General features: G+C 48.0%; 1 protein-coding gene across 2 annotated transcripts; it reads left to right on the top strand.

The window, feature by feature from the left end:
* The first annotated feature begins 13,052 nt into the window (after positions 1–13,052).
* On the top strand, positions 13,053–20,485 carry LOC124464268 (crystallin J1B-like). 2 transcript variants are annotated; one of them, XM_047016267.1, is made up of 10 exons: positions 13,053–13,169; positions 13,257–13,417; positions 14,212–14,391; positions 14,661–14,759; positions 16,879–16,971; positions 17,148–17,304; positions 17,425–17,540; positions 17,762–17,839; positions 18,800–18,939; positions 19,165–20,485. In XM_047016267.1, the coding sequence occupies exons 2-10, from the start codon at positions 13,258–13,260 to the stop codon at positions 19,264–19,266; spliced, it is 1,125 nt and encodes a 374-aa protein (XP_046872223.1). In that variant the 5' UTR covers positions 13,053–13,169; position 13,257; the 3' UTR covers positions 19,267–20,485. The 2 variants fall into 2 exon arrangements, with proteins under 2 accessions (XP_046872223.1, XP_046872224.1); XM_047016268.1 differs by having other exon boundaries at positions 13,318–13,417.
* The last annotated feature ends 2,930 nt before the right edge of the window (positions 20,486–23,415 follow it).

A 23,415-nucleotide genomic window follows, 5' to 3' on the forward strand; every position in this document is an offset into this window, starting at 1 on the left:
AAACTGTGGCAAAAGCAAAACGTTGGTCGTTATCATTTGGCCAAACTGTCCCTTTCTGTGTTTGTTAAAGAACACATTCAAGGAGAAGGTTCCTCTATGTTGAAAATAACTGGCTGAGAATCAATGACAAGCACTCTCTCCAGAACGCAAGTGTCAATTTATTTTCATTTAGCAGACGCTTTTAACCAAACGGTTCCTGCTAGGTCAGTCACGCAAAACATGAGCTCTCACCTTCTAACATCGAACCCCAGTGGCACATTTGCATACGAAGGCCATGGCAACAGATGGTCTGATTCGGTGCTCAGATCACCAAGGGATCTGGTTCAGCAGCGATGGCGAATGGTTGTGTGGGGACTTGGGGGAAGGGGGGGGGTAGATAGAGGGCAGGTTGGGTGCGGGGAGAATGAGGAGGGTAGATGGGGTTGGGAGGGGCGGGGTGAGGTGTGGTGGGTGGAGGAGGGTGCTGGGGAAGATGAACGGGGTAGAAGTGGGGGGGCTGTGGGGGCAGGGGCTGTGGGGGCGGGGGGGGAGGCGGTGAGCGCTCGTACATCACCACAGTGGCTGACGCCTCGCCATTTCATCAGAGTGCTTCATCTGGGACAGAGACGGTGGAGAGAGCCTTTAAGCTGATTGGCTAACATAAACCATGAACTGACATAAGTCCCTTGGTGGTGAAGGTGGCTCAACGAAAGAGGAAGTTGACTCAAATATGACAGGGTTTCACAAAGACACTGGCACACACTAGTCACCTGACCCAGTTGAGCAAACCTCAAAAAAGTCTTAGCTACAGTAGCCTACACATCGTGGACATTTCGAAGCAAACTCCTGCTAGCAAACAATGCAATCGTGAACAAAGCCCCTGCAGTGCTAGAGTGAGTTAAGTGATGAATTCAAAACAAGCTATTTACTCTGTACTGGGCCTCTTGCTAGTTTTTTTAAGAGATCGCAATCTTAATTGGAAAGCTCTGTTATATACTGACAAGGCCCCTCCGTTTAACAAAAAAAGGCCCACAGTAACGACAGAAAGCGCGATATTCTTTGAAACTCTGCGTTCAATGAAACTCACGAAAGATGACTCTGCTTGACGCTGGTTGACGCTGTCTCTTAGGAAACAGCCTGGTTTCAAAGGAAGTGGTATTTATTTATATTTCCTCATTTGTTGAACTGCACTGCCGAGTCAATGCAACGCAGCTATGCTGCCCTGAGCAGAGGTTAGACATAGAAGACGTGCTACGAGACGGAGAGATCGGCCCACAGCGTCTGCAGACGAGAAAACCACCCGTCTGTCAAATACCAAACACAGAGACAAGATATAGTGATTCGAGGTGGCTAACTCTGGGTTTTTTATTCATCACACGAACGAGCAGCATTTAACCCTCCCGTAACCCTGCTGGGAGTGTTTGAAAACCGCGCAGGAAATTGCTCTCGCTGCTTCAGTCACATTAGCTGGTTCCAGAACAGTTCACACGGAGGGCTCACAGAAGGTGGACAAGGAGGTGGAGGAGGAAGAGGAGGAGGAGGAGAGGAGGCAGAAGGGGCAGCGGGTGAAAAACACCCGCATGTTTACACACAACCGCACGTCACGTGTTATCAGATGAGGCCCTCTCGCTGGCCGGCCGGAGTCTGAACGGAGATTCCGATTCAGAACCCGGGGGGGCATCTCAGAGAGGAACAGCGTGAGAGGCCGGAACTGGAGCAGCGCTGGGGCCAATCAGACGGAGGCGGCAGCGGCGCGGGCGGGGAGGATTTAACAAGCGTGCGGCAACGCTGAGAAAGGCAACAGATCGCCGAGCTGTTTTCTGCATTAGGAACACTCAGACCCCCCAGGCCTCATCTGCTGAAGCTGGTGGCGGAGACATGCTGGTCGTGTGTGTGAGTGTGTGTGTGTGTGAGTGTGTGTGTGTGTGTGAGGGGGTGTGCATGTTTGAATCTGTCTGTGTGCGTGTGTGAGTGTTGCACACTTGGGCACATTGTCTCTGTACTGTGTGTGTGTGTGTTCCACAGCTCCTCTCCTGGAGGACCCACAGCCCGCCCGCCCCGGAACACGGCCCACAGCAATCCCCCACACACACACACACACAACAGCGTCCCAGAAAGACGTGCGGTGACTCAGCGAAAAAAGGGAGGGGTCTTCGGAGACCGGAGAGTTCTTCCCCGCCAAACCACGATGGTGTAACGTTACCTCTCTGAGGTGGTGGGGGAGGTTGGAGAGGGGGGGGGGGGGGGGGGGGCAACCTTCTGCTTTTCCCGTCATGTGCTATGGCTCCTGGGCGCGGAGCGTGCTTTGCATCCACAATCACAGTCCTGCTTTTGCTTCTGTGTTCACCCATGTTGGCCCAAGCTCCATGGCAACCAGCAGAGCCGTTTTTACGATCCTGTGTGTGTATGTGTGTGTGTATGTACTGTATGTGTGGTAGCGGCTGATCAAATTCTACACTACATTGCCTTACATCCAGCCACTAAAGAACAACCTGGGATCAGCCCTCTCATTGGTCGATGCTTAACGAGCGTCAATTAACTGCAATTAAATGGCCCCGGATGGCTTACAGAGGAAGTCACAAATGCTACCCAGAATCTAATCACAGATATTAAAGTCTATCTACATCAATTCAGGCTGATACGCATGCAGACAGCTGGGGAGGGAGGGGGGAGATGTGCAGATGTGCTGCCTGGCACAGAGGGTGGATGGTATTTGGCCTTTAGCTCGGAGCGCTAGGGCGTGCCAGAGGTGGTTTGGCGACGGTCTCATTCCTGGTCCAGGTCCAGTACTTGGTTTGTTAGACCGATGTCGAATGAAGTTGGAGATCTTTAACCGTGGAGATGAACACTGCAAAACACCACAGGCCGGAAAGCCACTCTCGCTAATGAATTGCTCTCACAGAAGAGACAGAGAGAGAGAGAGAGAGAGAGAGAGAGAGAGAGAGAGAGAGAGAGAGAGAGAGAGAGAGAGAGAGAGAGAAAGAGAGAGAGGGGACTATTAAAGCACATCCTGATATTCCAGACTCCAGACACATTCATTAGGAGATGAAGGGCCTTTTTATTTCTGCGCAGTGTCGCTACATTATTAATAACACATAAACGTTAGGCTCTTGCAGTCTCAGGCCTATGCAGCTGTTCCTGCCCCAGGTAGATTTGTCTGATGCCTCCTGCAACCTAACATATACCAGGAGAAGAGAAGGGGGGTTACACTGGATAATTAAGCGATCTTTGAGCCCGAGAGGCCATTTGTAAAGCAAAGGGGTCTCTCCAAACATGATCTATTTCAAATAGGAACTATGACCCTACACTAAACCCAATCCACACAATGTTTGCATGTGCGTGTGTCAGTGTGTGTCTGTTTGGGGACATTTAAACCCTGCTCTCTTCAGTGACACTAGTCTGCTGCTCCCTGCTCTTGAAGAAAACACTCTCCCATCAGCGCGTTCTCACTGAAACATGAACACTTGTTCTTCCTCCTCCTCCTCCTCCCCCAGCTCTCCCTCCTCCTCCTCTCTCCCTCCCCCTGCTCTCCCCCTTCCCTCCCTTGCTTCCCAGTGTTATGCTCAAAGAGGCTACAGCAAAGAAAAAGGGGGGGGGGGGGGGGGGGGGGGGGGGGGGGGTGAAATGACATAAATCAGACTCCAGCTGGAGAGGGTGAGAGAACCAGGTCACTTGGTGTCTGACCCTACGCGCGTGTATTCGTGTTTGACTTTGTGTGTCTGTGTGTGTGTCTGTGTGTATGTGTGTGTGTTAGTCTTTGCGTGTGTATTTGTGTCTACAGCTGTTCTACGCCTCATACATATCCATCTAGCCTCCGCAAGCACATAATACATAATCCATGCATCATCTCCCCAAATACAGAAGGGTGCTGCATGAGACAGAGAGAGACATGAACAACTGGAACACAATACGCTGTGCACACAGGCGTACAGGAGCGCTCTGCCACACACACACACACACACACAGACCACACAGGTCAACACACAACACATACCTCCGGCACTAAAGGACACACACACACACACAGACCACGCACACTGCACACACTCACACAGTTCCTGTAACTCCATATGTCTATTTTTAGCCGGATAGAAGAAATGGCGTCTCATTTGGCTCCAGTGGACCTGGGATGGAAAGGTTGTGGTGGCGCTGCAGGCCATATCTCTCTCCGTTCCTCCGTCTCCATCCCTCCGTCTCTGTTCATCCCTCTCCGTCGCCCTTTATGCCCACCCCCCATCCCTCCAGCCCGGCCTCCATCTCTCCGTCTCTTTTCCGCCATCCACCCTCCATCTCCGCCCTCCATCCCTCCATCTCTTCATCCCTCCACCTTTCTTTTACGCCATCCTCCATCCCTCCGTCTCTGTTCATCCCTCTCCGTCGCCCTTTATGCCCACCCCCCATCCCTCCATCTCTCCATCTCTTTCCCCCCATCCACCCTCCCTCTCCGCCCTTCGTCTCTTCATCCCTCCACCTTTCTTTTACGCCATCCTCCATCCCTCCACCTCTCCATCCCTCTCTACCTCCTTCCACATTCATTCAGTTGGTACGACATGCATGTCTGCGTTAGAACAATTCTAAACGTCTCGTTTAGTGGTCTTCCGCGTCTCTTGGTTGTCAACAGTCAGTAGATGGAATTGAGAATGACTCGGCTAGACTAGTCCTTAAAACGCTATTCCCAATGACAACTGTTTCCCTGATAACGACGTCAGTATTGACACAAAGCTTTCAAAGAGCACTCTGCAAGGGGACACATTAAATGAAGCCGCACGGTTAGATTTCCAAAATGTGATCAACATTGATTTCGTACAAATCAAACCCTGCTCAATCTGCTTCGTAAGAGTCCTTATTGGATCAGGGAGCACTTTGAGCCGTATCACTGCTCTACAACGAGACACTGCAAAGGTAGCTTGCCTCTCGCTGGAAGATATAAATGCAACAAATTGAAATGTATTCCCTCAATGTGTAACTATCCTTGTTTTCCTTCCAAACTCTAAGAAGGGACATCCGGACATGAGATATCAAGTTCCACCCATTAAAGATGGAAGGATTAAAGGTTAATAGTGTTAGATTTCCATAATGTACAATAATGAACCATGTAGAATAACTTATACAACAAACAGCCATAACCTTGCTTACTGGATACACTGGAACTGGTTACCTTGGTGACTGAAAGAAAGGTCAGTGTGTCTGTGTGTGTGTATGTGGTGCAAAATTTTCTTCACCGTCCTCTGATATGGGCCAATGCCGTCATGAAAGTGGTGTGTGTGTGTGTTTGTGTGTGTGTGTGTGTGTCAGTGTGATGACATGGCGGAACAAAGCGCCATGATTTCATTAAACAACATCAGAAATTCATATGAGGGGTCTGCAACCCCCCGTGCTCCACTTTAGGTGTTAGGTTGCGTTCAGACAGGGTCTGGGCATGCAACGTGACATCATGACATATTGGCTGCTTACAGACAGAATCCACGGCTCTGCTCTGCTCGGGTCCTTGGCTACAGACGAACTATTCAAGGTCAACCATTGAAAGATGACAAGCAGGGAAAGGAAATTGCGAAGTTGTGATATTCTGCTGAGATGGTGTGGAATTACTTCTCTGTGGCTCATTCCTCCACGCGGGAGAAGGGAGGAAGTATGTGGAACCGAAAAGTCAGCTGACAGATGGGGCGATGACCTCACCCGACGTTATCCTGGGCCTGATGCATCCTTCCCACCACACCCGGTCCCCCCCCTTCCCGCTCTACCCCCCTCTCTTCCTCCCTCTCTAGCTTTCTCTCCCTCTCTAGTTCCATCTTCCTCTCTGGCTGTCTGTCTTTCTCTCTCCCTCTCTCTTTTTCTCCCTCCCTCCTTCTGTCTTTCTCTTTCCCTCCCTGTCTTTTTCTCTCTCCCCCTCTCTCCTTTCGTCTCCCTCTTTTTCTCTGTCTCTCTCTCCCTCTCTCATCTTTCTCTATTTTCCTCTCTCTCTTGGCCTCTCGTCTGTAAAAACCCAGTGCTCCAGGAAGAGAACGACTGGACGGATTGGACTTCCTTCCTGTTTCCCTGTTCCCTTGTTTCCCACCAGGCCGTAAGGACCCACAGACAGTGTGCAGCAGGCCCAACTCAGACCCCTTCCCTCTGGCTTCTCAAAGCTACGACTTACTACCTCATTCAGCCAGGATGTGGCACACTGCCTTGGAACAGGAACGACACACAAACTCTGTGAATGGTACGGCTGTGTGTGTGAATGTGTGTGTGTGAGTGTGTGTGTGTGGACATGTCACTTCTTCATTGCTTAGCCATAATACAGTCCTCGAGACCGCTCTGGGGAACGGTGCGTTCGAAGTGAAACGTTGACCATAACGGACTCTGACGGGGAATGAAAGCCGACCGCTCGAAAGCCCTGAACGCGCACCGAGGTTCAGCCGCCACGCCCTCCGCGCCTCACTACAGCGAGGCGCCCCTGTCTGGCTGCACGTCCGCCTTTGCCGGACGAAAACCCCAGCGAGCGAGCGGAACAGACGCGCCCCCGCGTTCAGATGTGCGCCCGCGTCCGTCTACGGAGGCCCTACAGGGACACGGGGGGCCCTGTTCCCTCCCTGTCACGCCCGCGGATGACGTCCCACTTCCCTCTGTGGGGGGCCAGCGCGTCAACTGCTGTGTGAATGATGACGTCAACATCCATTTGCACCTTTTTCATTCCTCTCCTGGTCTAATATCTACTTTTGATCAATGACCGCGTCCAGCCTCTGGTCTGCACCGCCCTGTGACACCAACCGTCCCTGGAGGAGGGGATCCCTCACTGAACTGCTCCTCCCAAGGTCTCTTCCATATTTCCAGAGAGTTCTCCTCCATCATTGAGGGTTATAGACTGGTTAGGTGGCGCAGTTCTACGGGGCGACTTGTGAAGCCCTCTGTGGCCTGGCTTGTGAGAAGGGCTGTACATACACGTCCAGTCGGATTTGACCGTTACACGGCTAACGCTAACAAAGCCCCCCGCTACCAGCCCTGGGAGATGCTACCCTGTGGCCCAGACAGGACCTTTGTTCTGGGGGCTCCCAGTGCCTTTGTCTCCCCTCGTCACAGGTCCCCTGGGTAGGGGGCCGTCCGTGGGGGGGGGGGGGGGCACTGCTTTCATGAATTATGCAGCACGGTGTACATGTCTCCGCCCTCGGACATGTAAATGTCACCTCTGTGCCGCCAACAGGAAGTTGTTCATTCGTCTTTTCGTTTTTGTATTCGACCCTTTTGTAATGTCTTTGTTATAAAGGGGTAAAGAGGTGTGTGGTGAGCTGGGGGCTGGGGCTGGAGGCTAGGGCTGGGGGCTGGGGGCTGGGGGTGGGGCTGGGGGCGGAGGCTGTGGTAGAATGTGTGAGAAGTGTAATATCCACATTCACGATTTATAATCAACAGACGATTCAGGCCAAAGTTGTCATTTGTGAACTGTTTGGATTCCAAGAGAATTAACGCGTGTGTGTGTGTGTGTGTGTGTGCGTGTGTCTGTGTGTGTTTTAATTAATATATCATCACTGCTGAATCACAGGATGACAAACGCAAACAGGCATGCTGTTACGTAACATTGAATAGTTTGTTATGATCAGCACACGCACACACACACACACACACACAGGTTGTTCTGCTACGCAGTGTGTCATTGTGTCATGTCAACCAGTGGAGTGGATGCTGCTACCAAGCCTAACAATCCTCTCTCTCCATGCCCCCCGCCCATCCATCCATCCATCCACACACACACACACACACACATCAGCCCATCACATCAGCTAACCGTTACATGTGATCTACTTCTCCAAGCATAAAGGCAGTCTCTCTCTCCCCTACTCCCAGGCAAACGTTCACCGAGTGAATTCGTCAATTTGTTTGGGATAGTGGAAGCACTAAAAATGCCAATAGCAATTACAGGTCCTGTCAACTCATTTTAATGGCCCACTTTTATCTACAACATCAGTACTGGAAGTTCAGTGATCAAACTCGATGACAGAACGACTGTTGCAGCCCGCAATATCGACGTGGAAACTGACATTCGGCTATCGTTTTTATGACATAGGCTACAGCATACAGTTCCTGTATTACTGCCATCACATACAGAGTAAATGTGGGAAGAGAATTCCTACATTCACTTAAGGATGGCTTACTCCTATCAAGGACAACTTTAAGAGCCAATACAATCTCTGTGTTTTATGGTTGCGTGTGTGTTTGGGTTTTGGTCCGTTTTCCACTGCAGGTCTGTAGATTCCTAGTGGGCCACTGCCCCCTGTGAGTTGTCATGGAGCCAACTCCAGATTTATTATGAGGCCTTCTTCTAATCTGACCCTGGCTGTGACACGCTCCTCCAGAGAGCAGATGGTAGTTGACGAGCAGAGGAGAGACACGTGGCCTGAGCCCTCTGACAGCACTCCTAAAGAATCTGGCAGAAAGGAGATCTTCAGTATCAGACAATTAAGTTGTCTGGAAAACTGGGGGTTACGGGTTAGTTAACTGTTTCATGTTAGGGCTACTGGTCACCGTTGCCGTTCGTGTGCTGTGATTTGTTGTTGGTCATGAGGATCGTTTTGAACGCATCCTCACCTGAACACGCGACCTGCGATTCACCCCCTGTAGAGGGCGCGTACGAGGTTGGACTCCTAACGGTTTTTGGAGTGATGTGAACCCAACTTCCCTGATTGTAAAGAGATGTGACACGGGGCACGTACTCTTGAGGGCATGTTATGTTTGTCCCGGTTCAAAACCAGTAAATCGGTGTGGAATTTCATAAACGTGCCAACAGGTTTTCATTTGTGCTGCCGTGGTTGTAGGCTACTGTACACTACAGAGCTCCAGAGCGCAACGGCAAAATTACACGTTGTCATTTAAAGTCTCGTATTTTCTTACCTGCGACATCTGAGGTCTAAGGTTGATCTCCTTCAGGTTGATGGACTGTGGTCTGAGGTTGTTGAGAAGCTGACACAGCAGGACTCCGTCCCTCAGGGTCTGGGCTAGGTCGAATACCTGGGCGGACTCCCATGTTACCCGGTGGTTCGGTGGAAGCACCTTGCAGTTGATCAACCACAATGCACATTGTCTCCAATACTCCATCATAATTCGTTAGGAGAGACAAACAAATTCCGCGGGTAATATTTGAGAATGATTGCGCACGCTACTGCAACGTATCCATACTTTAACCTGCCCTGTAAACGGTGAAAGCGAAACTCGATAGCAAGGTCCGACTCCACTTTTCTCCGTATCATAGCAGACAATTTAACGTCACGATGACAAACCTCCCTGGCTGCTACCGCGCGTCCTCTAATTCCACGGATGACCGAACCATCCGCCGTTGACAACTAGCCTACAGTCCGTGCGCGCACTCTTCCAATATCCCTCTCTCTCTCCTCCCTCTCTCAATTGCGCTTTCTGTCTCACTCACGCTCTCTCCTCCCTCGGTCCATACCCACCCCTCACCCCGCTCGCCTCTCTTCTTCCGTTCCACGTTGAACGCATCGATAGTAGGTTTTCCGTTTATAGCCGCCTTAAGAAATATTTTTACACTACTATAATAAATCGCGTTGGGGACAAGCCAGGGTCGAGTTGAAAATATCAGACAAGTTAAACTTCAATAACAAATTATAAATACGCTACATTTGTTTTATTGAAATAGTAGAATAGGGCTATGCATTGGGATCATAATTAGAATCATTTGTCACATTTACATTCTATGTTGAGATAAACATATGCAAATAAACTTGGTCAGTCGCATAAGCGGTGACCTCAGTGACAGTCTATTAATAATTCATGTTAATGGACGAACACATTATGATCGTCTGTCCTTTGAATTTGTTTTCTGCTTGACAAGGCTTCAGGCTTGCTTAATGTACATATTGTCATACGGTCAGGTGGATTTAGTATAATTCCCTTTCGTAACATGAGTGGCTAGTTAAGAAAACTCCTTTATCGCACAATGTAGACACACACAAGAACAGGCGGACACACACACACACACGCTAAGGGCGTCTACCGGAGACATTCGTGGTTGCCTTTTGTCCAATCCTGCTGTCCTCCTCGCAGTGCAGCCAGGAATAGGCAGCCGCAGTCCCATTGGAAAGACGGACTGGACAGCAATCATTCCTGCATGTTTTCATATGGGGGTGCTTTCACGGAGGAATCCCACAAGGTGACTCCGTGACTACGCAAACTCCGCGCAGAAAGGCCCGCTAGAGTCCATGCACCCGAGCATCGATAGGCCCTGAGCAGGAATCGAACCGTGGTCTTATTACTGGCACTGCGCCACCATGCAGTAATCATCCGACTATATTATTTTATTACATATGAATGAGTTAGCTGTATATTCATTTCAGCTGGTATAGGACTACTGCTGAACAAAGAAAATGGCAGTTACAAACACACTCTGTGTTGAACGCAAGGGGATATGAAAAGATATGTGTTTATCAAAGACAAGGACAAAGGCTGACCCATACAACAGACCATTTATTATCAGTTATCAGGCTGTGTTTCACATCCGACATCCTCTATCTATGCCCTCTGCCTTGGTTCCATGCCCCGGCGGCAGAAGTGTCTCGCCGTTCAGCTCCCTCACTGATCCCTGCGCAAGGTGGGTAAGCACTAACGGGGGAGGGAGGGAAGAGGTGGGTGGTGCGTTCTTTAAATAAGAGCACAATGCCATGGATATCCTGACACTGTTCCTGCGACATACTGAGAAGCATGGCTCTTTCAATCCCATCATTGGCATCCTTCCCACATTCCTTCCTTTCCCTCTTCGTACAGGATTGGTACAGTATAGCAGGTTCCCAGCTAAGGTTAGCTCCTGCATTCTGAATGTAAAGCTCGATCACTGAAGATGTGACTCAGGAGAGGAGAATGCGCTGAAAGTTAGCTTCACACCTTTCTCCACGTGGTACCAACTTCTCTTGTTTACAGTCGAGGTCTATAGGAATCTAAACTGTAAACACCAATAAGGAGTTTGCGCAAACTATTTGTGGAAACATATTTACATCAAACTTTTTAAATAATCCGATTTTGTAAATAGATAATACATGTATTAATGTAATACATTAATATATTGTAAACATAATCATTTACATAAAGAAATAGATGAGATTACTTCCATAAATGGATCACATTTCTAAATTGTGATCCACTTATGTAAGTAATCTGAGTGTTCTGAATTCATGAGGTTTACATTAGTTTAAAGATGAATGCAGGAACAAATATTTAAAATCCCATAATTCTCATCTTGACATATTTACTTTTATTCTAAACACTGTTCGGTTTGCTTTTTGGTTCTGGTTTGAATTTTCCACAATTTGTAAAAGGCCAGTAATATGACAGTCCTTTCAAGGCGCTTAGCTTTTAATCACTGGACATTTGGCAGACTTAATAAGCTCACATAGCTGAACTTCTTTGGTCTTGATCCAACACTACTGTTCTTCTTTCTTTGAAAAACCTCTTAGATGGAATAAATGTGGAGGATTCATGACTAGGCAGAGCCAGCCCGGAAGGAAGCAGAGAGCCAGAGAGTAAGAGAAAGAGAAAAAGAGAGATGAGGAAAGAGAGTGAGAGCAAGAGAGAAATAAGAGAGAGAGAGAGAGAGAGAGAGAGAGAGAGAGAGAGAGAGAGAGAGAGAGAGAGAGAGAGAGAGAGAGAGAGAGAGAGAAAGGTTTAAAAAAAGACAGAGCCTTGACAGATGCAGTGAGGGAGTGAGGGAGGGAGTGAGTGAGGGAGTGAGGGAGGGAGTGAGGGAGGGAGGGAAACAGAGAGAGAAAAAGAGGAAGAGAGATTCTTCAGAGGGTTTTCTAACTCCAGTAACCTCCCTCCTCCTGACACAGTCTGGGAGGCTGGTAGGAGTTGGCACCCCCATGCACCCGCAGGCCAGCCAAATGATCAAAGCTCCAGGCAGGCCAGGACTCCTGGGCACTCTGGCCCTGTCACGCTGCCCGCATTCCCTCGATAACCCTCTGTCATCGAGACGGCCGTTGTGTCTGGCTGAGATGAATTTGCGCGCCGGTGACACGCGTCCTGGTGACAGCAGGTGTTGGCCTGTCCCCCCACACACCTCAGAGCAGGACGGTGTCTGCACGCGGAGAGTGCCGGAGGCAGGAAGACATGCTCATCGTGTTTTCCAGTGTTTAGTTTCCCTCTGTGACGCACGGATCAACGTGTTTAAACCGTCGTGCTCATCCCTGCGCTTCCTCAGCTCGAACAAATCGCCCCTTATTCCCCGCGTCTCACCACCACCTCGCCTTCCGAAACATCGTGTTTTCTGGCCGCTCTCCGTGCCACGTCCAAGAGGATCGTGTGTAGACGACCTTGAGATCACGGACGTGATTCTCTGAAGGGGCCAGAGAGACACGTAGACTTTTGTACCTTTGATCGATTCCCTGGATGAAATAACCTTAATGGTCGCAGCTAGCGCTGCTTCGTGGGGGCTGGTAGATAAATCAATGTAGTGTGAGACCCAGGGGAGACCCAGGGGAGGGCCAGGATGAGGCTAGGCAGTCCAGGACTTCATGACTGGGCAGCCAGGGGGGGATCAGCTGTCTGCTGCCTGTGGTGGAGGCACTGGAGTGGAACGCATACAGAGTGCGTGTGTGTATTTGAGAGTGTGTGTGTTTGGGTGTCGATGTGTGTGTGGGGTGTGTACATGTGTGTAGGGTGTGTGTCTGTGTGTGTGTGTTGTGATGACTGTGGGGAACATATACAATACTTCAAACTCCATCCCTAGATCAAAACCCTGCAGCAATGCTCATCTACAAAGGTTTCGAGTGACTAAGGTCACTCAGTGAATGCCAATGAGCACAATCCGTGTGGTCGGTCATGCAAACACAAATAGCTGTTTCACCCGGATTCAAATTAACATACCTTCGAAAAATTGACTACAAATACTTGTTTCCTTTTACTGTTTACGAGTAAACAAGCTCATGTAGGAAACGTGATAAAGGCATGGTTGCATAGATCCTTCAGTTTTGTTTCCATGGATTCAACTATATTGACTGGTCTATTGGGATTCAGATTGATCACCCCCTACTGGTGAAGATGTGACCGTGCACCCAAAGCAGCATGGTCACTCTGGAGCCTTATCTAGGGGGGCTGAGAGCTATATCAGCACACAGTCAGGGAGCACCAGAGTCACAGGACAGTCACAGTGCGTCGGCGTCTACAAACAGCACAGGCGCTTGTGAGAGGTCAACAAAAGCAGAACGACAACAGTGAGTAAACATCCCAAATTCTTCACCCGTTTTGATTTTGCTTTGTGGTTATTCAACCCAGACCTGTTTGGGGCCCTGTGTCATCAGGATGGTGATTGTGAATGAGCAGAATAGCATCAATAGCATGGCCAATCATTTGAATCGACAGCTCGACAGCCCTAACCCCAACCAGCGAAGGCAGATGGCGTCGGAGGGGGCAGACAGAGCCATGGGCGCCATCATAGGAGCGGCGGTGGCGGACGCGGCAGGTAGGGTGACCTGATACAGTTAGTCCTCCTGCCGATCAGCGTGACTTCCTGGTGTTGATCGGAGAGGGGCTGCCGACTATCAGTCTGGGACATCTGCACGTCTGCTGCGGATGATAGAGGCTGCAGAAGGGCGTTACCCCCCTCTCTCTCTCCCTCCCTCCCTTTCTTTCTTTCCTCTCACTCTCTCTGTCTGTCTGTCTCCCCCTCTCTGCCACTCTTTCTCTTTTACCCTCTTCCTCTCTATCTCTCTCTCTTTATTTTTCTCTCTCCCCTTCATGGTCATAAAAATAAGTTAGCAAAAGCAAGCCAGTTCATATCGCTCAAAACAGCTCTATAATTCAATTGTTCTGGTGGCTAGCCTCCTGCTTTTGATTTGTTTGCACCGTAGACCAGATGTTACAGCAGAAAGTCCCTTAAAAAGGACAAGCAATAACTGTACATCGATATATTGGGTAAAAAATACTATACCGCTCTATGCCTTTGTTTTTGTGTGGCTAGCTTATTGCTCCTGTTGATGTATTGAGCTTAGCGGTGCCCCTCCAGAACGAAAAACAACAACAGCTCAAATGCATTGACAGACATGACCTACTATTTGACGCCCGCGCACAGAAATTCAGATCAACAACTAGAGCAGCCATGATTCTGACTCAACCGTCAGCTGTGGCCTGGCCGCTGAGATCCTCGTCACCACACACTCTAGAACGTCAGCCCAGCTTTGGAACGGTTCTCTGGAGCGAGTCCAGGCTGATGTCACCCCTCTCACCCTGTCTCCTGGGTGAACTCCACCCGTCCAGCCCAGCCCATGCATTGGATCTACAACCCAGACCGGCTCCTCGAGGTTCTGGAAGATCTGGAGCCCAGCCCTGAGTTCCGTCCGCAGTCCGCCAACCCGTTCTACCGGCGGACCACGGGAGAGCAGACGTGCTATGGAGACCAGGCCTACGTTCTGCTGGAGTCCCTGAAGGAGTGTGGAGGTAGAACCTGGAGCCTGGTACCATACATATTCTTAACAATAATAATTTACAGAATAATAATCATGGATTTTAGTTTTTACTCACTCTTCTTGATTCTAACCAATGTCAAAAGAACATAAACAAAGGGAACCAAATTAAGTCATTCAACAACTTGCTGCACTCTTTCACATAAGTTCTTAGAGTGTCCAGACCTGGTCCTAATATATCTAGGGGATATGATCAATTCTTTAGGCCTGAATCGTGGTTGCATGGTTTTGCTTGTCCCTCAGGTTTGAACGTGGAAGACTTGACCAAGCGGACCTACAAGTTCTTTGGCAAAGGAACTGTGTACGACCTGCCTCTCAACGACCCCTACAAAAAGAAAGGAGGTCGGTTCTCATTGGCTGAAACCCTCTCTTTGACGTCACTGTGATTTGTTTCGGCCCAACATGCTGAAGATCATTGACCAGACGGGTGGTGTGGATCTGGTGTCAACAGAGCCCCTCTTGATAACATTTGCTCAGGTGGTTCAGGGAAAATCATGTTGTATAACCACAGACAAACTTCCTCCCAGTTAAGCATTAGAGCCACAATGGGACAGTCACTCTGAGTCGGCTCATTAAGCTGTTTACAACTGCTGTTCATTTATACCATGTAGAGGCTGGTTTCTCCTGTCAAGGGAGAGAGAAATACAGATATTTCATATAATAATGTGAAATAAGATCAAAATAATCAAAAATTATAATATTATTTAGATGTACAGTGCCCTCCAAAAGTATTGGAACAGTGAGGCGAATTCCTTTATTTTTGCTGTAGACTGAAAACATTTGGGCTTGACATCAAATAATGAACGTGAGACCAGAGATCAACGTTTCAGCTTTTATTTCCAGGTATTTACATCAGGATCTGATGCACAACTAAGAAAATATCACATTTTGTTTGAATCCACCCATTTGTCATGTGATCAAAAGTATTGGAACCGATATACTTAAAACATATTTAAGTGAATAAGACTTAATATTTAGTTGCAAATCCTTTGCTTTCAATAACTGCAGCAAGTCTGTGACCCATTGACGTCACCAAACCTTTGCATTCTTCCTTTTTGATGCTTTCCCAGGCTTTCACTGCAGCCTCTTTCAGTTGTTGTTTGTTTTGTGGGGTTCCTCCCTTCAGTCTCCTCTTAAGCAGGTAAAATGCATGCTCTATAGGGTTTAAGTCTGGAGATTGACTTGGCCAGTCTAATACCTTCCATTTCTTGCCCCTGATGAACTCCTTTGTTGTTTTGGCAGTGTGTTTTGGGTCGTTATCTTGCTGCATGATGAAGGCTCTGCCAATCAGTTTGGTTGCATCTTTCCTTAAATTGGCAGACAAAATGTTTCTGTAGACTTCCGAGTTCATTTTGCTGCTGCCATCATGTGTTACATCCTCAATGAAGATTAATGAGCCCGTCCCAGAAGAAGCCATGCAAGCCCAAGCCATGACATTACCTCCACCGTGTTTCACAGATGAGCTTGTGTGTTTGGGATCATGAGCAGTTCCTTTCTTTCTCCAAACTTTAGCCTTTCCATCACTTTGGTAAAAGTTAATCTTTGTCTCATCAGTCCATAAAACTTTGTCCCAGAATTTTTGAGGTTCATCTCTGTACTTTTTGGCAAATTCCAGCCTGGCCTTCCTATTCTTCTTGCTAATGAGTGGTTTGCATCTTCTGGTGTAGCCCTTGTACTTTTGTTCATGAAGTCTTCTGCGAACAGTAGATAGTGATACCTTCACTCCTGCCATCTGGAGGTTGTTGCTGATCTCACTAACAGTTGTTTTAGGGTCTTTCTTTACAGCTCTCACAATGTTTCTGTCATCAACTGCTGATGTTTTCCTTGGTCTACCTGTTCGACGTCTGTTACTTAGTACACCAGTAGTTTTCTTCTTCTTCAGGACATTCCAAATGGTTGTACTGGCTATGGCCAATGTTTCTGCAATGGCTCTGATTGATTTTCCATCTTCTCTAAGACTCACAATTGCTTGTTTTTCACCCAAAGACAGCGCTCTGGTTTTCATGTTGTTTTCACCTCTGAATACAGTCTGCATAGACAAAACCTATCTTACCCAATCTGAACCTGAGTGTAGACATTCAGTGGTATTTATTGATTGAATAATGTATGTAATAGGACACACCTGGGCAACAAAACACACCTGTCAGTCACATGTTCCAATACTTTTGCTCACGTGACAAATGGGTGGGTTCGAACAAAAAGGTGATATTTTCTAATTTGTGCATCAGAATCTGATGTAAATACCTGGAAATAAAAGCTGAAACGTTGATCTCTGGTTTCACATTCATCGTTTGATGTCAAGCCCAAATGTTTTCAGTCTACAGCAAAAATAAAGGAATTGGCCTCACTGTTCCAATACTTTTGGAGGGCACTGTATGTGTGAGGGTTATGAATGGATGAAGGATTGATTGAATGATTGGTTGATTGGTTGATTGGTCGTTGTATTGTTTACGTCTGGCAGGTCCTAAAGCCGTCCTCCCCATTGACGGGCCCTGGAGGAACGGAAGCCTCAAAGCCTTCATCCGAAACGTGGACGAGGGCCAGGATGAGACCGGTAACCGTGGCGACCCCACACGAGACATAAAACAGATGAGCCCTCCATAGTCATGAACAAAACAGCGATAACACTTCATAGAAGAAACAGCACAATCTGACGTCACACAATCGGACGTCACTGTGTCACTGTGACAGAAGTTGGGGGGGAGTCAGAACGTCATGTTTGGGTTGCAGGGTGTGACGTGGACTGTCAGATGGATGGCGTCACCAAGCTGGCCCCCGTGGTTGCCATGTACGCTGGGAAGCCAGAAATGCTGGAGAAGGTGGAAGCGGCCGTTCGCGTCACCCAGAACTACGACCTGTGTGTTGCCGTGACGATGGCAGCTGCCAGGTAGAACAATCAGTCTAGTCTTGAGATGTCGCGCTCTCGCGGTTTGTCTTCCCGTTTCCAAAGAGACCGTTTGTCAGCGCGACACAAAACAGACTCCGGTTGCGACTTTTATTTGAGCAGGTTTCTGGAGTTCTTCATCCTGAATGGACCCAGTCCAAACGCCCTGGAGGCTGTTCTGGCCCAGCTGAAGGATCCAAACAGAAGGAACCCCCAGGATCTGGACAGCGCTGTGATTGGTAGGTCACTCCAACATAAATACCCCAAGATTTAGGCCAACCACTGTAGAAAAACACAAAGACTTGGGTTCCAGAACTACGATTAACGGCAGCATACAGGTCACACACAGACGAGAACAAGATGTGAAACAAACTCGTTTATAAGCGAACTAAAACGACTTTGTATATACGTGAACCATGTGGTAAGTGTTGAGATTGAGCGATCCTTTCTCCCTTCGCAGGCCATATCCTCCAGGTTAGGGACAACCTGAGCAGGCCTATTCAAGAGCTCACTCCTGCAGTGTTCACAAACACATGAGGTGGGTCTGGTTGGTAGTGTGGCAGTGGGCTAGCAGCGGGGTCCAGTCTGTCCACTTGGCACGGCCACATGCTCCCTGTCAGCATATCCGCTAGCTTCTCTCCAAAAGGTTGCCCCCCCTCCACCCCCGCCCTCTCTCTTCCTCTCTCTCCTTCCCTCCTCTCTGTCGCTCTCTCTCTCTCTTTCTGGCCTGCTCTCTCCTCTCTCTACCTCCCTTTATCTTTCTCCCTTTCTCTTTCGTCCCTCTCTTTGGTTCCCTTCCTCCCTTTCTCTCTCTCTCCTTTGATGGTACGACTAATGAATTCCTCCTCTTGTTTTCCCCTCTGCTTCAGAAGCAGGGGAGTGAAGGAGGATGTATTAACATTTGGGCTGAAGGGGTGTGGTGTGGAGGGTGCTTGAGTAGAGGGCCAACGGCCGCATGTCAATAGTCTGAGGTGACTGCCTTCCCCCTCCTTCTGTTCCTGGTGGAGCACTGGTGGGGCAGATGGGCAGATAACCTGGGCTGCCCCCTCAGACTGTGTGTCAAGCGTGGTGTTTTCGATAAACACGTCTGTTCTGTTCTGTTTCCTCAAAGAGGACAGAGCAGGATGGCTCTTTGCTCTATGTGGACATTCTCAAATGGAGGCATTCTGAGTTGTAACAAGTGTGCCACAGCTTGATTCACGCCCTGGGCTATTTCTTGCTTGTCCGTTCTGTCTGTCTGTGTCCCCGGCCTTTCCTATGTAGCTCATCCTGTTACCATCATTAAAAAACAGAAATGCTTAAACACATACTGTATGTTTATATATAAATGTTCCTCACAGCTTCTCTCATTTCCCCCCCTCCCCTCCCCTTTTCTTTTTCTGTGTCTGTTCCTGGGTCCTTGGGCTGTGGTGTTCCTTGATTCTTGGTTCTTGGACGTTGGGGTTCTCGGTGTTCCTTGGTTCTCCGTGTTCCTTGGTTCTGGGGCGTGGTGTTCCAGCCGTGCCCGGGGCGTTCCAGGGGGCGCTCCACGCGGCCGTGACCCAGAGCCAGCTGGACGAGGCGGTCAGGACCACCATGCGCTGCGGAGGCTGCACCGCCAGCAGGGCCTCCTTCATCGGGGCCTGCCTGGGGGCCAAGGTCAAATCATTACTGATAAAAGTTATAGTATAGGCTACATAATCAAATAAATATGCATTGTTGTTTTTTTTATTATACATTAATGTAATATACTGCTTTTAGAGATTCATGAATGATTTACTCATTTAAACAATGTGAGGTATATTACTGTAATACACAGTCTGCTTCTACTCCAGGTTTTCCTTTCGTCTCAATGAACTTGTTTTTGTCGACGTGTGTTTGCAGGTGGGTCTTCAGGGAATCCCAGAGTCCTGGAAGAACAGAACTCTGAGATACCCATTCCTGCTTGAACTAGCCAAGGACGTCGTTAGCTCACAGCTAGCCTAGTTCTGCTGCAGCGCCTCATACTCCCTTTTCAAGCTGTTTAGGTGAAGGTCATTTCAGACAGTGTGTTAAAGAGCCTTTCCAGCCACAGTTGCATTTCTGGCAAAGCAGTTAATGAAAGTTTCATTCTAAAGCAACATGTAAGGAATGGAACATGAGCCTTCTGGTTTTGTCAGACTATGCTCAATGTGTCTGCGTGTGAAAAATATATTTTAGATTGTCGTGTATTTTAGCCAATATATTTTTGTGTGGTCTTTTCGGCTTCATTTCCTGGATAGAGACAGGGACAAAGTGACAGGAAAGGCAAGGTGAGAGGGGAAGACATGCAGGAAGTGGCTGAATCAAACCCAGTCCCCTGTAATAAGGCTTTAACCCAAGCAATACACACTTCGACCGGTGAAACATCCCATTTCTACAGCGATGTTGACTGAAAGAGGAAGGGTGTTTGGTAATGGAGAAGAACACACTTTCTCAACACAGTTAACTTGATGTACACCAGTTAATAAAATGATTAACATGAGAAACTGTTTTCTGTGAGCAACCAGTGGCTTTCGTTTGCATTTGAATTTGAATAAGCCCAAACTAGATTAGGAGAGAATCTGTCAGCTTGCAATCATTTCAAGAACAGAAACTTCTTTTGCTAAGGAGGAAGTGGATTTCAGCAGGTTTCGAGGCTGGCCCTCTCCCCTGGTGAGTGCTCTGCCCAAGTGAAAAAACAGAGACACAAAGATTGACTGGAACAAGCAACGGACAGCAGTTTACCCAGCCCTCAGAGGCCTCGCTCTCTCTGCCTAAACCTGCTGACTTCCTTACCGCCATGTCCTCACTGACTCCACTGATGATCGGACATACACTCGCCATGTGGAACCATGCCAGCATCTTAATGTCTTTGACATAAAGAGTGTCTGGGAATGAGAGATTTATGACATGAAAGTATGCATGAAAGTATTTTGTTGTATAAGTCTCTAAGGGCATTGTGACATTAAGTAAATGAGGCAGTGGTGGTTGGCGGTACTCCTTGGTATATTAATTACTTGTTAACCTGGTTGAATTGGGTTGGGTTATGTTTCAGTAAGGCTGATATAGTTCATTATTGCATTTTGTAACATTACCCGTTTGAAGGGAGGAAAATCCATCAAACCTTCGTATTCAGTAGGAATGCTTGTGTTTCCTTAAATGTGTTGTTGTGTTCAAATAATAAATTACGTATATATACCTATTACTTCGGTCTTGTTTATGGTTTATGGTCCATTTAACTGCCCCAAACTTTATTGGAGAAAGGCTTCATTTCAAACCAGCTTCTTTCGCTCCCATACAACAACTCCAGATGGAAAATAGAAACAACCTCCCTTCCACCGAACACAATAACGGCGTTCAGAATTGAACATGTAACGACACACACAGAAAATACTGCTGTCCTCAGCAAACAGGGGCGACCCGGGCTTTCCACTGGCTGGAACATCAGTGCGCCAGTGTGTGCTTGAACAGGGGAGAAAGCCTCTCACCCACTTCCTCCCACACAGCAGGTATCGGGCTGCATCTGAGGTAATTGCATCCAGACCTCGGAGAGAAGGTGTTTTGTTTTTCAGATGTCCACGTCTTCAAAACGTTTTTTTCTTTTCTTTTTTCAAAGAGCCAGGACTCACCGGGAGAGGGAAAATTGTTATCCCAGTGCTCTTTATCCCCAGTCAGCAGAACAAGCAATGCTCATGTTGTCATAAAGCCCTCCGAATATCTTACTGTCCAACTGTCAACTCATCTTTGTTATACTAACAGGAGACTTGTTTATATTTGTGGTGCACTGATACCTGCAGTCGACACCCTTACAGTTCTCCTCCCTACTACGGCATTAAAGCTTTGGGGGCAAAACATCACACGGGTTTTTCTGTGTAGTGAAGGGTAACTTTACCGTAGCTTAGCTTTTGTCCCCCATGTTGTCATTTAGTTGACCAAGAGTTAACAGTCTTCCTCAACAGTGCCTGCGTAAAGCACAGCTCTGATCTTGAAAAATGTGTAACCCTTCATTTCAGATTCCCTTTGCTAAGCTTGAGTGTTTAAATCATTTTAAGGGCCTTCTGAAAGCAGCCATGTTAACATGGGTTGACCTGCCTCTGGAGTGCTGACACTGTGTCTACCACACACATCATAAGCAAAAATCTTGGACCCTACAAATTGTTCTTCCACGTCACAAACGACAGCCGTAACATTAGCGGCTGCTCGGAATAGTGTACCGTGCAAAACTCTCACGCACCCGAGATTTTTTTCCATACATTTTTTAAACATTTTTGTTTCGTCTTTCCTTTTTGTTACAAGTATTTTAGCTTCTCTCAGTCCTCTTCCGGTAGGTTCTTGGTAGGGAGTGGCTTTCCTGGGTCCACAGATGTTGAGCTACTGTGGGTCACGGCTCTCAGCAAACACAGAGATAACCCAGCCTGTCTGTCATCCTGGGTCAAGTAAAGGTCTGTGATCTACAAGCTACAGGACCATATCCTTCCTCCTTGTCGCGGAGAAGTCCGATCGCACGAGCAGACTCAGAGAAAGACAAGGGAGTGTGACGTCGGTTTTAATCTCCGACTTTCTTAAAGAGTCGGAAGTCTGTTTGGGAGTGGGGGAAGGCTGGTTTATGGGTTGTTTGTTTTGCGTTAGGTGTGAGAGTGAGGGGGTCAGCTGAGGGCATGGCTGGGTGATGCAGCAGGGCCCCGGGCAGGGCAGCGCTGAGCTGTGTGTCTCATCAGGCTTCCTGACTGGAGAGATGTGGTGGTTTAGGGCAGTGTTCTCGGCGTCACCGCAGGGTTGATAATGACGCTTAGTCAGACTCCTCTTGCGTCACTCTGCTTATGTAAAACAGAGTACGCTCAGTAGGCCTTATTTTAAGTACAAAAGTTGTACTTGTAACATTGTGCAAAGATAAAATTATGCAAGTTTTATCTGACAAAAAAAAGAAAAAAAGCCAAACATTTTTGCCAGTCCCAGTCCTAGACCCAGTCCCACTCCTAGTCCAGGACTTCCCTGCCCTCCCCAGTGTAGTGCCCTGGATGTTTAGCCCCCCTCCCTCCTCTGGTTCCCTCCATCCAGCCCCCCTGGACCAGAGCTGGTCGGCCCATCTGTGATAACCATCACACAGGCCTTCATCGCTCCCCCTGTACGACCAACAAGTCCAACTGATTTGGGAATAAACTTTCTTCTTGGAAAGAACATTTCCAGCAGCCACAGAAGGGGCCAACTCAGTCATGTATCGTCCCAGTTCTCACTCATCTGAATGTCGGATTCGAACAAAGTTTCGTTTCGTGAAAGAAAACACTTAAAAAATGAACCGTTTTGAGGTCGAGCTCATCATAAAAGTGACGTGCTGAGTTATGCAGATGACTGGAAGCACTGAATAACAAGGTGTACAGGATAATGTATTCGCTTTACAGTGAATTTGGCTGAACAATGCATCAGATTATAGTGGGCTGCAGGAACAGGATAATATATCTACTTACTAGTAAATTCAAATTACAATATATCATTTTATCACGGAGTTATTATACACGACAATATAGGCTACTGCAACATCTTAATAGTGAACTACACGGGATAATGTATCAACTAGTGAGCAATGCAAGATTATGCATCCGGTTAGTGGTTTATAAAGCCAGTGTATCAACCGAATAGTGAGCTGTACAGGATACTGGTTCCTGTGGGGACAGACACCGATGTGCGAGGCCTCTGGAGGTTACCAGCGATGAAAGCATAACAAGGGTCTTCCCTTTCCTGTCTCCGTGGCGATGGCGACGGACATATCAGTACCGCGTGACAGGAAGACATAGGCCCCGCCCACGCCGTCAGTCTCCAGCAACCATAGGCAGTAGGAGATGAAAGAGGAAGTGTGAGGTTTACAGCTGTGTGCCACAATGAGAAACAGCAGCGTCTCTGCCGACAATGGCTCACTTTTTCCATGTTTCCTTCGTGGCTGTCTGGAACTGCTCAGTTATCTACTTAAGACAGTTGTGATGTCAGCTGAAAAGCAAAAGCTTTACTTTTGGATATTAGACTTCGATTCATCTCCACTCTGCCCTAGACTTTCAAACGGAAAACTGGATCCAGATATTTTGTCTTTCATGTGCTAGTTTATCTCTTCTATAAGTTATGTTTCTTAAATTTCTTCAGTGA

Source organism: Hypomesus transpacificus, unplaced genomic scaffold (genome assembly GCF_021917145.1).
Source record: "Hypomesus transpacificus isolate Combined female unplaced genomic scaffold, fHypTra1 scaffold_333, whole genome shotgun sequence".
Classification (NCBI taxonomy): Eukaryota; Metazoa; Chordata; class Actinopteri; order Osmeriformes; family Osmeridae; genus Hypomesus; species Hypomesus transpacificus.